At 52.2% G+C, this 13,053-nt stretch overlaps 1 protein-coding gene across 1 annotated transcript in view; it reads left to right on the forward strand.

Moving 5' to 3' along the window:
* Positions 1–13,053, forward strand: part of SHB (Src homology 2 domain containing adaptor protein B) — a 133,397-nt gene that overhangs the window by 38,804 nt on the left and 81,540 nt on the right. The window contains exon 2 of the mRNA XM_012657223.1: positions 8,520–8,640. Coding sequence (XP_012512677.1) covers positions 8,520–8,640 — 121 coding nt within the window. The remainder of the gene's footprint in view (positions 1–8,519; positions 8,641–13,053) is intronic.

Here is a 13,053-nt window from a genome sequence, read left to right on the forward strand (position 1 = left end):
CCCTCTGAGTATGCCACATGTACTCGCTCTCTCGTTTTTCTAGGTGAGGAAGCTGAGGACAGAGGTGTAAATGACTTGTGGAACCATCCGGCACCCATGTCCTTGCCCTTGGCTGGTACATTCCCCTTAGCCTTCTAGCCCTTAGCTCTGCAGGAGAAAGAGAAGAAAATCCTGCTCTTACTCTTCACGACCAAGGCTGGTTCGAGAGCATTTTCTAGACAGTGGCCCCAAGCCCTTAGAGGAACGCTTGTACCCCCTCGAGCAGGAAGCCCAAGAGGAGGGGCTGTCTGGGAACGTGGGCCGGGGTTGAAGGGGTTTGCAGGGGAGCAGAGCTGAGTGGAGTCAGAGCTCAGGGAGAACGAAGGCAGGCTGACTTGTGACCCCATGTGGACCCAGCCTGGCCTGGGCCCACCACCCACAAAAAACTGTCTGCGGGGATGGGTGGTGGTCCTTGTAAGAGGAGCAAGGTTCTCTTCCTGGGGGGCATTTGTGATAGGTATGCCCTGAAAACGTTAAGGATGACTTTAAGAGAAAAATTAGGTAGCTGTATAGGTATTGCAGAAACAGTGTGGACCTGGGAGTTAGGAAACATGGGTTTGGTTACTTATTTTTAGCATTGACCTTGCTAAGTTCACCACCCCAAGGCCTCCTGTCTCCAGTGGATTCATGGATTTCAGACTGGGTGGTGGCACTTTCTACAGTGGTGCATATTGGGGTTTCATATAAAATTTCCTTTGCACAAATCAGACACACCAAAGAGTTTGAGACCCAGTGGACTGGACTGTCTCCCGGGGGCCCTTTCAGCAGTGCCTGCAGACCCCTCCCCGGGTGTTTCTGTCCTCAGGAGGGATGTGCTGAATTTTCTGTCCGTAGGCCCTGGCTGAAAGGGGGTGGGGTGCAGGTGCTGAGCAAGCAGGGCTGCAGAGGAGCTGACAGAGGCTGTAATTAGGAATGAATTTTCCCTAACAAGTTGGAGCCTGCAGGTGTCTAGGCAAGCAGCTGTGGCCATGGGAAGGGCAGAACTGGAAAGACCAGTGGTGACCACTTCAGATCCCCTCAACCTCCTGACACATGAGGCAGGTAACCAGCAGGTCTGTAAAGGAACATTTACAACGGAACACCTTAGGTCAGTACAGAGAAACAGCTGGGCGCTGCTGGGAGGCAGATTTCAGGTCTACATTAAGGAAGACTCCTTTAGTAGTGATGACTGTCCCAAAGGACTGTGTTGCCAAGTTGTGAGCTCCCTGCCCCTGGAGGGGTGTGGGCAGAGAGCTTGGCGGGGGCCTTCATATATGCAAAAGGGGGCTTAGAACTTTGAGGTGACTCTGCACAACTGATTGGACCTTAGGACTCATTGCCTTTCTTCCTTCTAAGTCAGGGTGGAAAGTGCCTCTGATTTGCAGGAGTTGTGGCTAAGTGTATGAATGTAGCTAATTAATCTTCCCCAAATTAATTTCCTAACCATGTCAGAAATGATTTATTTGTGCACCTGTAAGGAGAGTTCGTCCATGATGGTCAAAGCCGAGGACAGGGAAAACCGAGTGGGGGGTGCTTTCTTGTGTGCTGGCGTGGGATGTCCCCATGGCCCTGTTCTGTGGTCCCCTTAGAGCCCTGGACACTGGGCATAGAGAAGTATACTGCTGTCTCCAGCACAGGTGGGGGTGCCTTGAGGGTCCCAAGAGCCTCTTTACCAAGGGGCCAGGTGCCCTTGACCACGAAGTGCATCTTACCCAAGACATAAAAGGGGGAAAAAAGGATCATTCACAAACGTTTTCCTGTTTGTGACTGAGAAATATGACAGCTGTTATCTTGCTTAATTGTAGCCATCTTCCCTGGTTATGACCGGGGCCTTGGCTGAGGGTTTCTTCTCACGTCTTTGTCTTGTCTTCCCCACTAGATTTGCAGCTTTGTATGGACAGAGACCCTGCCTTAAGGTGCTTTTGCACCTCACAGAACTTACCTCCGTCCTGGGCACCCAGAAAGTGCCCCCTGCTTTGTAACAAGGACATAGCCTCTTCTTTATAAATTACTAACACATCCCTGAATCATCTCATTATTGCTCCTTACAACATTTATGTGAAGCTGAGAAGGCAGACCACTCTGCCCCATTTCACAGGTGAATTGCCGGAGCTCAAAGAGATAAAGCAGGTTACCTGGAGTTGCCCAGCAAGGGTGTAGCAGAGAATTCCAGAGCCCCTCTTGCCTGGACTGTCCCTGCTTGGCTGTGTCCTTTCTGCAGTGCCACCTGCCTTTCCGTGTATTTGCACAGCCCCAGGCGGCTGCTGCAGTCCAGCTGCCACTGGTCAGCCTTGGGGCTTTGGAAGTGCTGCCTGCCTTGGCCATGGTGGCGGATCTGCAAACAGCCACCTGCCTGGGCAGTCCTTAAAGCCGAGGTTCTGCTGTGGGGCAGCTCCAATCTCTATGCTTCAGTCGAGTGCGGGCTCTGCACTGAGCCTGTGCTAGGAAAATACTGAGAGTGGCGTCCAGTTAGCTGACCTGCTGCTTGAAACAGAAGCCATCTCAGAGTCTCCCTTTAAACACTCCAAGTGGCAGGAGCTCCTTTTCCCAGGCAGGATGTCCCTTTATTGGCTGTCACATGTCCTTCCTGAATCACCCAGCTCGCCTCTGTGCCGCTTCTGTGTCTGCGCAGAACATCTGTCCACTGCCTCTTCCCGAAACATCCTCCTGGTCATTTGAAGCCTTGTTCGTACTCCTGAATCCTGTTTCTTTAATGCCATCTCTTTGTTGGCATGGCAACGGAGCCTCCATCCTCTGGACGTCAGGACTTTGAGGGCCTGTGTCACGATGGGTCCCAGAGGACGACCAGGACTCCAGGCCTGTCTAGCCCTCAGTGGGGGACAGAGAGGTACTCTGGCTGCTGCTGCCCCTGAACACTATTTGCTCACCTCCAAGGAGCCCTTCTGACCCGCAGAGTGGGGGAGAGGGACAGAATCACCGAGTTTCAAGCTGGCAGGCGGAGACAAAGAGCCCCAGGCTATCATTCTCTCTCAGTGCCCCCCACACAGCCAAATGGCAGGCCTGTCACACACCACGCTGTATTTTTAGCCAGGTGAATAATGAATGTTGAATTATGATGAAATAAGTACCTCGTGGTCCTGCACCTGCCACTTTGCTAAAGCAGAGAGAGTATGTCTGTCTCCACTGTTATCGTGTCTCTAAGGTGGGGCCTTGGTCTTAACCTGGGGTTCGTGACCTTCCTCTAATGTGCTTAACACATTGTATATAAACGTGATGGGGCAGCCACAACTTGGTCTGTTACCAGGTTCCCAAAGAGATTCATGGCCCCAATACTGTTAAGGAAACTAATGGACAGTCTTAATGGTGAATCAATAAGAAAATGGTCTGACTGGGGCCATTGAGAACGTTCTCAAGTGTGTTCCCGTGTGGTTTGCTTTGGAGTAGGGCAGAAAGAAGTCACAGGCCTGGCAAGAATCCGGGGCCTCGTGGAGTGCTGCCCCCTCACTTTGTGGGGAGAGGAGAGCAGTACAGAGACTCCTTGTCCAGCAAGCCTGTGGCTGACTGTTGCCACAGACAGCAGGGCAGGTGGAGGTGACCATGTGGCAGTGGGGACAATGTGGGCCAGCCACTCCTGGAAGATGGCATCGCACCACCTCTCTCGTCGCTCCTTTTTAGCAGGTTTGAGCTGTGTGGGCAGGGAGATGTCGGCAGGGACTCCTGGCACATTTCTGCAGTAGCTCCCCTTGGCAGTGCCTGCAGCCAGTGATCTTCCTGGAACAAGTTTGCTGCGAGCAAGGTGGACTTGGCCTAAAGCAGCTGTGGTTTAAGACAGAGAGCCTTCCAGGTCCTCAGGGCCAGGACCCTGTTGGGCCAGTGCTTGGGGGCGGGGGAGGCAGGGCAGGGGTCCTGAGTACGCAGCCCTCTCCCACTGCACAGCCGAGTTGCTCAATCCAGAGCCTCCTGCAGGATCGCACAGAGGGTGCTGTTACCTCCGTGTCCCAGATTCTGGACTGGACCAGGCGTGCTGGGTCATCTCCTGCAGCCGACCCCCAGGGAGGACAGCCAGAGAGCTGCAGTTAACTCGGACTTGCTTCACTTTAATGAACAGGGCTGAGAAATACCTGGGAAGATTGGAATTCCGGAGTAGTATCTGGAGGCTTGCCTTTAGACTGGCGGGGCAGGGGCTGACTCTAGCTCATGGTTTCCCAAACTTTCCTGATAAGAATCACCTGGGTTGCTTGCTAAATATACAGAGTATTGGGGCTAGGAATCTGTTTTCTTAATAAGAGTTCCAGGCCATTCCTATCTTCAGGCAAGTTTGGGAAACAGTCTGTCTACCATACCAAAAATAGCCTGTGGAAGAGGAGTGCTTTTAAGCAAGTTTTCTTCTGCATATTGTACACGAATAGGTTCTGCTTGTTTGAAAATGTTTTAACATTACAGAGAAATAAGTCTCTTTGACTCCCCCTCACCATCCCAATCCCTCCCTCCTCCCAGAAGAGGGGTCAGGTAGGGGTGTCCATCTCACAGGCCTTTTCTTTAAATTAATAAAGATACAGGTTTCTGTTTTGTTTCTTGTAAGCAGGTATGATGATGTATTTATCATTCTACAACTTGGTTGGCCTTCCATTCAGAGCTGCATCTTGGAGAACTATGTTAGTTCATATAGAGCTACTGCTTTTTTTGTTTGTTTGTACTTGCTGCATAATATTACATAGTATGGAGCTCGCAAGGTTAATTTAGCAATTCCCTTATTGATGGATATAGCGGTTGCTTGCAGCTTCTCATTATTATTTCAGTAAACATCCTTGCCCATATCATCTTGTGCACGTTTGGGAATAAATACTGAGAAGTAAAATTGCTGGGTCAAACTACGTGCATTTGGGGATTTTAATGGATTCCACCAAAAGTTACCCTTTGGAGTGGCCCTATTAACGTACATTTCCACTGAGGGCATGAGGAGAGGACCCAATTGTCCACACAAGTGCAGCTGTCTCACGAAAGCAGCTACAGCTCTCACTGGTGCATGTGGAAATGTGGCCAAGTGGCAACACCCACCTTCCTCCAGTACTTCTCTGTGGGCATGAACAGCTGCAGACTACTTCCTACCACAAAACCAAGTCCCTAAGATAGAAGCACCAGGGCCTCAGACTGTTAGAAGGGACTGAGTTCTATCCAGCAGCTTGTGGGTACCAGAAAGGAGGCATGTGGAACCAACTCCCGGGTTGTTACCAGCTCAGAGAGCCTTGTGTGGGGGAAGGGAGGGTGGGTGTACGGTGGAATTCTAGAACCCCAGCTTGGGGCTTCAGAGGCAAGAGCGGACCACTGAGGTCATTGCTGGCTTGACAGGTGACTGTGACAAGGCCCTGCCCTAAGGGGAGGCTGGAGCAGGTCTCAGGACTACAAGCCTGGCTACTTTATGAACCTGTGGAAGTCCTTCAGGGGCTTTGGGCTGACATAGGAGCTGTAGTTTTGTTTAAAGGCAGGAAAGCTACTTACCTGGCTTAGCACCCATCCCAGGAGGCCAAGCATCCTGACAGCCTGTCCTTCTGCTGTTGGTCAGCTCCACGTGGAGTGATAGGACCAGTGGCCAGGGTTCCCACCTCGGCTCTGCATCTGTCCTGTGTGTGGCTGCTGGGGTCTCTGCCAACCTGAGACCAAAATCAAAGAAAAGCTTCCTTTGTGTCCAGGTGGCCTGGCCTGCAGAGAAGTCCTGGCTGGCTCCCTTTTGGTTGAATTGTTACATATACAGGATTTGTCCACTAACTGGGGCATTTTAAAGCAAAGCAAAAACAATCCCACCAGGAATCCAAGCCCACATATGAGGACAACTCATTCCCTTTCTTTTAACTTAGAAGAGCAGCAGCCTTCACACAAACCTCCTGCCTGGCCATCTTGACTTATAGTGAGCCCTGGGCAACTTGGACAGTGGTCACACTGTCCAGTCCTGGTGGCTGGGGCCTGTGGCACTTTGCATGGCGCTCAGGTTGACTGCCTGCTCAACTCTCCTAACACCTGGTTAAATTTTTATTCCCAAAACTAGGACATGATTTTGCATAAGGTCAGACAGTTCAGTGTAGTGTTTGCTGAGTTTCAGGTTGCCCAAACCTCAAATTCACTTCCCTCTGCCAACCTCACTTTGAAGTTCGAAAGCAAATTGATTAAATATACATTTTTAGGAACTTTCTGATTTGCTTCTTAAACTAACAGAATTCTAAACTTTTTTTTTTCCCCTTTTAAATGGAAGGATTTTCAACTGTCAGCAGGTATAACTGGAACCATATGTCAGCAGAGACCAGAGGCTTTTCCTGGTTTTAGGATTTGTAAATTCTTATTGGAACGGAAGTAAGCAGTGCAGGCAGCTGGGGGCCCCGTGACAGCCTGAGCTCAGATCTCATTTTAATTAGAAAATACAGATAGCGCCTGCTGAATCTCATGCCTCCCAGAGCTCCCGTCCCAGGGTGAACAAAGATTTGGTTTTATCCTGCAAGCCTCCATGTTCACAAATTACAGAGCACTTCCGAGAAGAGCTGGAATGCTGATTTCTAGATTACTATGGAGACCTGCAGCCCAATTCCCCCCTCCCAGCCCTCTGTGCCCCCCAGCGAGTCCCCAGACATGACGTTGTTTTCTTGGGGAAATATTTGTTCCCTTCCTCATCGCAAAACCGACGGAGGATGTTCATGTTGAAAAGAGACAGTGAGGAAGTCTGGGATGGGAGGAATGAGATTGGATGTCATATACAGCAGCAACATCATTTTTCTCCATTTGGACGTCTGATCCCATGAACTCTGAGACGTAGAACCCTGCACCTGACCAGCATCTGAACTGCTCTGTTTGACAGTGGTTTACATGTATAATTTTACCATGTGCTCTGCAAACGGTAGAGTAGAAATATCAAATGAGAGACGCTGCTCTCTCCCACCCGCTTCTTTCCCTGACCTGGTGTCATTTGAGCTCCGTGAGTCTCAAGAAAGGCTGCCATTACAGTGTCAGCATCTGGAGGCGGCCCCCACTGGGACGCAGAGCCTGACCCACAGCTGCAGGTAGTGGTTGCTGGGTGCTCCAGGCTCCGGTCTTTCACAGATAAGCTGCTCTCGTTTGGGGAGCAGTGGTGGCCCTGTGCTGTGCCTCCCATTGGGCCCCAGCCATGCACCAGGTACAGAGCTACCGCCCGCTGCCCCTCCGCAGGCATCCTATTCCAGGCAGCTGGCGGTCACTCGCTCACCCTGTCAGGGCAGCTGCCATTTACCAGTCAGACAAAGGATATTTCCCCTTCCTCTGGGGTTTGCAGGCCCCTCAAATGCCTTACATTCCAGGAGCTGGGAGGCAGAGGGGAGGCTCCTGTGGTTTCTAATTAAACCCACAATTTAAATAACAATTCATGCAACCCCAAGAGTGCATGTTCACCTACCCCCTCCCATGAGAGGCAGCTGGGTGGCCCTGGTTGGGGGCTGAGGAATTGACCTTTGCCAGATGTTTGACCAAAGAAGACTAGAGGGACGCCACCTGTCCAGTTTGTAGTGAAGCCGGGGGTTTGTGGTAGGGGCATGGGCTTGGTGGGCTCTTGTCCTTTCCATCTGGAAAGTGTGCCCCTTACACAGGTTAGGAAGTAAGAGGTGAGAGGAACAGTTGCCTTGTTTGCTCATAGCCTCCAACCAAGAATTTTTACCCTTCTCCAGGGAAAATGTGGAACTTTGTCTAAAATGTTAGAATCCCAGATACTCTCATGGGATTTCCCCACCCCCAAGTGACTCAGTCTTTCTTAGTCCTGGAACTTCTTTCTAGGGAGAAGGTGGGGGCTGGGCTCTGGAATACCGACAAGTGAGGAGACCTGGAGGTGGAGGATCCGGTTGAGCCCCTGCCCTCTCTAGACCTCAGTTTCCCAATGTGTTGTAGGAAGGTCTTCGGGTTTGTTGCTTCCAAAGCCCTTTCGGGCCCTGGCAGTCTGTCTGTCCATCCCTGAGCTGCCTTTGTGTTCTCGTTTGGCCTATCTGGGGCCATAGTCATCTTTACAGTGCGTTGATCTCGCCAAATTGTTTTCCGATTACCCAAGGCGTGGTTATGTTCCAGGTTTGGGGAAATAGAACGCCAAGCTCATTGTCTCTAGACAAGCTCTTCCGTGCCTCAGCCAGCACGAGGGGCATGTCAGCATTTCTAGGGTTTCTGCGATCGTGTTACCAACTTTTCCTCCGCTTCCATTCCATTAACTGAGCGATCCACATTCCCTGAAGATGCCCTCCAGGTTCTTGCCGCTGTGCTTAGAACAGAGTGTGTTGCCTCCACCCCGTGCCCTTCTGTTCCCACCTCACTGCCTGGAGCGGGCCAGGCTGCGTGCATGGGCTCAGGGTGCAGCCCCGCCAGTATGTGGGTCCCATTCCTCCCCACAGGAGATGTGGGCTCCCTGAGGACGGACTCCACCTCAGTTCCTGCCTCCCCTCCCCCGCTTGCTCACCTAGCTGGGGCTTTGCTCAAAGCATTGCTGTGAAACAAAAAAGCCACAGGTGGTCTCCCTTACCGGGTCATTTTCCTCCCTGCAGGTGACCATAGCTGATGACTACTCAGACCCCTTTGATGCCAAGAATGACCTCAAGAGCAAAGCAGGAAAAGGGGAGAGCGCTGGCTACATGGAGCCCTACGAGGCCCAGAGGATCATGGCAGGTAAGCAGAGCTGCGGGCGCAGGGGCTCACAACCCAGCGGCAGGGTGGTGGGGAACAGGGCACTCCTGGGAGTTCCCCAGCCAGTCTCAGCCGGGGATGGCTTGCGCTGTTCTGGGCGGCGGTTGGGGAGCAGTGCTGTATTAAATCTTCCCCAGTTTTACCCGTATCAGGAAAAAACTGGCAGGACACAGCGATAGTGCAGATACAGGGTGCCACATACAGGTTACCAAAGATGGGGGCCAAGAAGTAAATGGGGTGAAGAGGAGGAAGAAATTCTGAATGAAAAAGATACAGCATTTGAGACATAAAACTTGGAGCTACCTAGCAGCTAGGGCAAAAAGGTAAGCAGGCTGGGTCCCCTTGCTTTCATTGCCTAGTAGAAGGGGGCAGACCAGTAAAATTATCCCTGACCACATACCCAGAGATCTTTGTTTTGGGGCTGCAAGCAGGTTTACAGGAAACATGGAGACTTTCCCCCTGTGGCTGTTATCCTGTTGGCCTTTGATGGCAAGACCTTGTCAGAGCAATTGTGGGAGGCCCAGAAGAATGTGGCCGAGTATGCAACATCCTGGGAGCCTGTTTTAGCCAGGATAATAAGGAGTGAACAGTTATCAGACATCAGCCATCTTGAACAGCCATGGGCAGGGTGGTGGAAAGGTCACGAGCAGAAAGAAACCTCTTGTGTGGGTTCTCTTGGCCAAAGATTATGGTGCAGAGACAGAAGAGCAGCTGTGCGGTTGTCCCCTCTGACCCTGTGCAGGTGGGGACACAGCAGGGGCACAACACGCTGCACAGAGCAAGAGGGTGGCCAGGAGCAGGTTGGGAGCTGCCCAGATTTTGAGGCCTACGGAATTCGTGCCCTGTGTGTCTGGGGATTTGGGGTACAGATTGCCTCTTTTTGTGGCCCTCTTATTATTTGTTTGTTGGAGTACTTTTCTCTTGACTCCTTTTGAATTAGGAGGAGGAGGGGAAAGGATGTGGCATTTACTGAGCATGTTGCGTGCACTGGACCCGTGCTGAACCTTAGCTTGTGGGGCTGCAGAGACCACGTAGGTCACTTGTTGAAGGATCTGGGTGCGAGCCCAGGCTCTGCCTCTAGTACTCTCTGCCTCGTGCTCCTGTTCATGGAAAGCAGTTCTCTGACCAGCAGTGTGGCCTCCAGGACACTTGGCCACTTTGCGAAGGGCAAGGCAGGTAGCAGTTGACCAGAGGGGCTTAGGCCACACTTCTGGAGGGCCACCCCTTGCCCTCACTCACATCCTTCTGATCTCACCGGGCAGAGCAGCCTCCGTGGGCAGCAAGAGCAGAGAGCTGAGCAAGTGTTTGGGGCCAGGGTCCCCGGGAGGGCATCCCGCTGTCCTGCAGCGATGCTGGGAAGTAGGCTGGCCGGTGGAGTCTTCAGCACAGATGTGCGTCCGGGCTCTGCAGCAATCCCAGCTGCCACGTCCCGTTACCTCCACCGGGCTTGGTGAGACACCCACTTTGTGGGAGCACCAGGACTAGCTGCAGCCCCCGAGCCGGCAGTGGGAGCTGTGGCCTGCACCTGCTCGTGGCTCGGCTGGCCTTGCATTCAGTAGGTGTTGGCCTGGGCTTAAAGGAGTGGTGGTTACAGGAGTGACTGGATGTCAGAGCAACGAGGGATCTTTGAAGTCACCCAAACCTAACAGCATTGTTTTACAGATGGGGAAACTGAGGCTAGGGAGGGAAAGAGACTCACCAAAGGACACACAGTGAGTTGGTGGCCGAGTGCCAAATGTGGCCTGTGCTCCACAGGGAAGACTTTGGGGTTGGGTACTGAAGTGTGGCCTTTGTGTGGATGCTGGGGCATCCCAGATATGAGGCAATGGCAGCACCCACAGCTGGAGCCCCTGCCAGGGTCAGGGCTCTGTGCTGGGCACTTTGACATACACGCTCATAAACCCTCTCGATGTCCCTTCGGAGATGTCCCATTTTGCAGGTGAGGGAAACTGAGAGGATAAATCTCTTTCCTGGAGCCCCACAGTAGGGGTGAGTGGCTCAGTGTGAGTACAGGATGGGGCAGGGGCTGGAGCTCCCGCCCAGCCACGGGCAGGACATTGTTGCAGGGGTCCAGACTCAGGAACAGAAGGGAGGTGCGGAGGGGACATCTGCGGGGAGCCCAGACATTGTGGAGGGTCTGCCGCTGCCTGGCACCTTTGGAGTGGAGCCAGAGCTCCTGCTGGGTGCTGTCTTGGACCTCAAAGTTGAGTAGCTGTTTCTCTGGGTAGAATTGTCCTCAGGGACTTTGGCTTCTTAGTGAGGGCACACTCCACGGGGGCCAGGTCCAAAGCAGGGCAGTGTGATGTAACCAGCAGCTTGTTTAGACTTTATGCTTTCTCTCTCCAAAGCAGCATTCTATGTAGTATTTGCTGCCCTCTGTTTTCTTCCTAGCTTGGAGGCTGTGCCCAAGTTTACCCACATTTTTTCTTTTTAAGAATGTAGGTGATTAAAGGGGGCGTTTTCTCGTTGTAATGATCTTGCTGCAGCTCCCTGTGACTCCAAATTCTTTGTGTGTCATTCTTGGTGTGTAACGTCACCACGGTGATGGATGCAGGGGCTGGACGTAGGCTAGGGTGAGCCGTCAGTGTCAGCTTGCTGAGCTGATGGGAGCTCTGTGTAGGGGAGAAGGTGGGGGAAGAGAGCGTGGTGGTGATGATAGCAGTGGAGTGGAGGTGGCACGGGAAAAGTTAAGTTTAACCTTTCAGAATGACCCCTTTTTGGATGATGTTATATTTTATGTGTCTGGGTGCACGTAAGTTCTAGTTACGGGGCAGCATCTTTGGTACATAAGCACAATGCTGACAAGAAGGCCATGTGGGAGCCCAGGCTGGAGTCAAGCAGCTCTGGGACAGCCACTTGCCACCTAAATGACCCCGGGCCTCAGTTTTCCCCTGTGAAGCAGTGGCCTCAGAGTGGACAGTCAGTAGTACTTGCAGCCGCTTTTGGCTGCTAACTGGCCATTTGACCTTAGCAGCGCACTCTGCCTGTTTTCACCTACGTATGGAATGATGGGTCGGTGATGGTAACAGCAGTGAAGACAGCTGGTAAGTTCTCTAGAACTAGTTTACAGCACTCGGTGTGAGCTCTCACTGGGTCCTCATCAACACCCGTTGGAGTGTAGGTGCCCCATTTTACCAATGAAGAAACTGAGGCACAGAGAGATTAACTAGCCCCAGGCAACCCAGTGAGTTAGCTGTGGGACTGGCTTCCCCGCCCCTGTTCTGAACCACCATGCAGGGCATTCTCTCCGGGGCCCGCCAGCCCTGGTGCTCTGCGGCTTGAGTTCAGACTCCCTCCCTAGCACAGGCAACTCGGGCTGTGACTAACTGATACGGTTTTGTCCTCTGTGTCCCTCATGCAGCAGGTGGCAGGGAGCTTTTGTGCACAGGGAACTTGGCCCAGCCCTGTGGGCTGTAGGCGGGATGGAGGGCATGGAAAGTGTGTCTGTCTCCCCCAGGGGCTCCTCTCACCTCCTTGCCCTGTCTGCCTCAACTTACCCTCTATGCAGACTCCACTTGGTGTCACATCCCCGTTCACAGAGGAGAATACCAAGCCTCGGAAAGGTTGCGTAAGCGGCAAGACCAGGATCAAACAGCACCATCTGGGGCCCTCGCGTGCTGCTAAAACACTCTCACATCTGCCCTGTGCTCCCAGAGAGTCTGAGGAAATAACTGGGAAACTTGGGCCCCCTTTTTAGATGTGACTAACTCTTCCCCCAACATCCTTTATAAAATTGTTCAAAGTGTCATCTCACAGGATGAATCACTTAAGCGTTAATTAAAAGCATTTTCACATAATTTTTAATATGTAAGCAATTACACGTTAAAAAGTCCTTAGCATGTTTTTATTATTAAATCAACTTTATAGCATAATAAGAGGAAATTAAAAGAAAGTCATCTCACACAGAGCCCCTCTGCCCTGACGTGGCCGTTTTCCTTGCGTACAACTTGCCTTCTGCCCTCTTTAACTCTATGTGCTAGTAGGCATAGTCCAGGTAAAGCCAGTCACCAGTTTCAAAGGCAAGAGGGATGTGCTTTTGTATCATCTGGTCCTCTGGCCTGGTCTCTCGTAGTGGCAACATGTCATCTAAGACTGTGGTCCCCAGCCCCCAGGCTGCAGACCAGTACCTGGTACCTGTCTGTGGCCTGTTAGGAACCGGGCCACCCAGCAGGAGGTGAGTGGCAGGTGAGCCAGGGAAGCTTCATTTGTGTTTACAGCCGCTCCCCATCACTCGCATCGCTGCCTGAGCTCCGCCTCCTGTCAGATCAGCAGCGGCAGTAGAGTCTCATAGGAGCACAAATCCTGTAAACTGCACATGCGAGAGATCTAGGTTGCACGCTCCTCATGAGAATCTGATGCCTGATGATCTGAGGTGGAGCTGAGGGGTGATGCTAG

This window comes from Propithecus coquereli, unplaced genomic scaffold (genome assembly GCF_000956105.1).
Source record: "Propithecus coquereli isolate 6110/MARCELLA unplaced genomic scaffold, Pcoq_1.0 Scaffold114, whole genome shotgun sequence".
In the NCBI taxonomy this organism is placed as follows: Eukaryota; Metazoa; Chordata; class Mammalia; order Primates; family Indriidae; genus Propithecus; species Propithecus coquereli.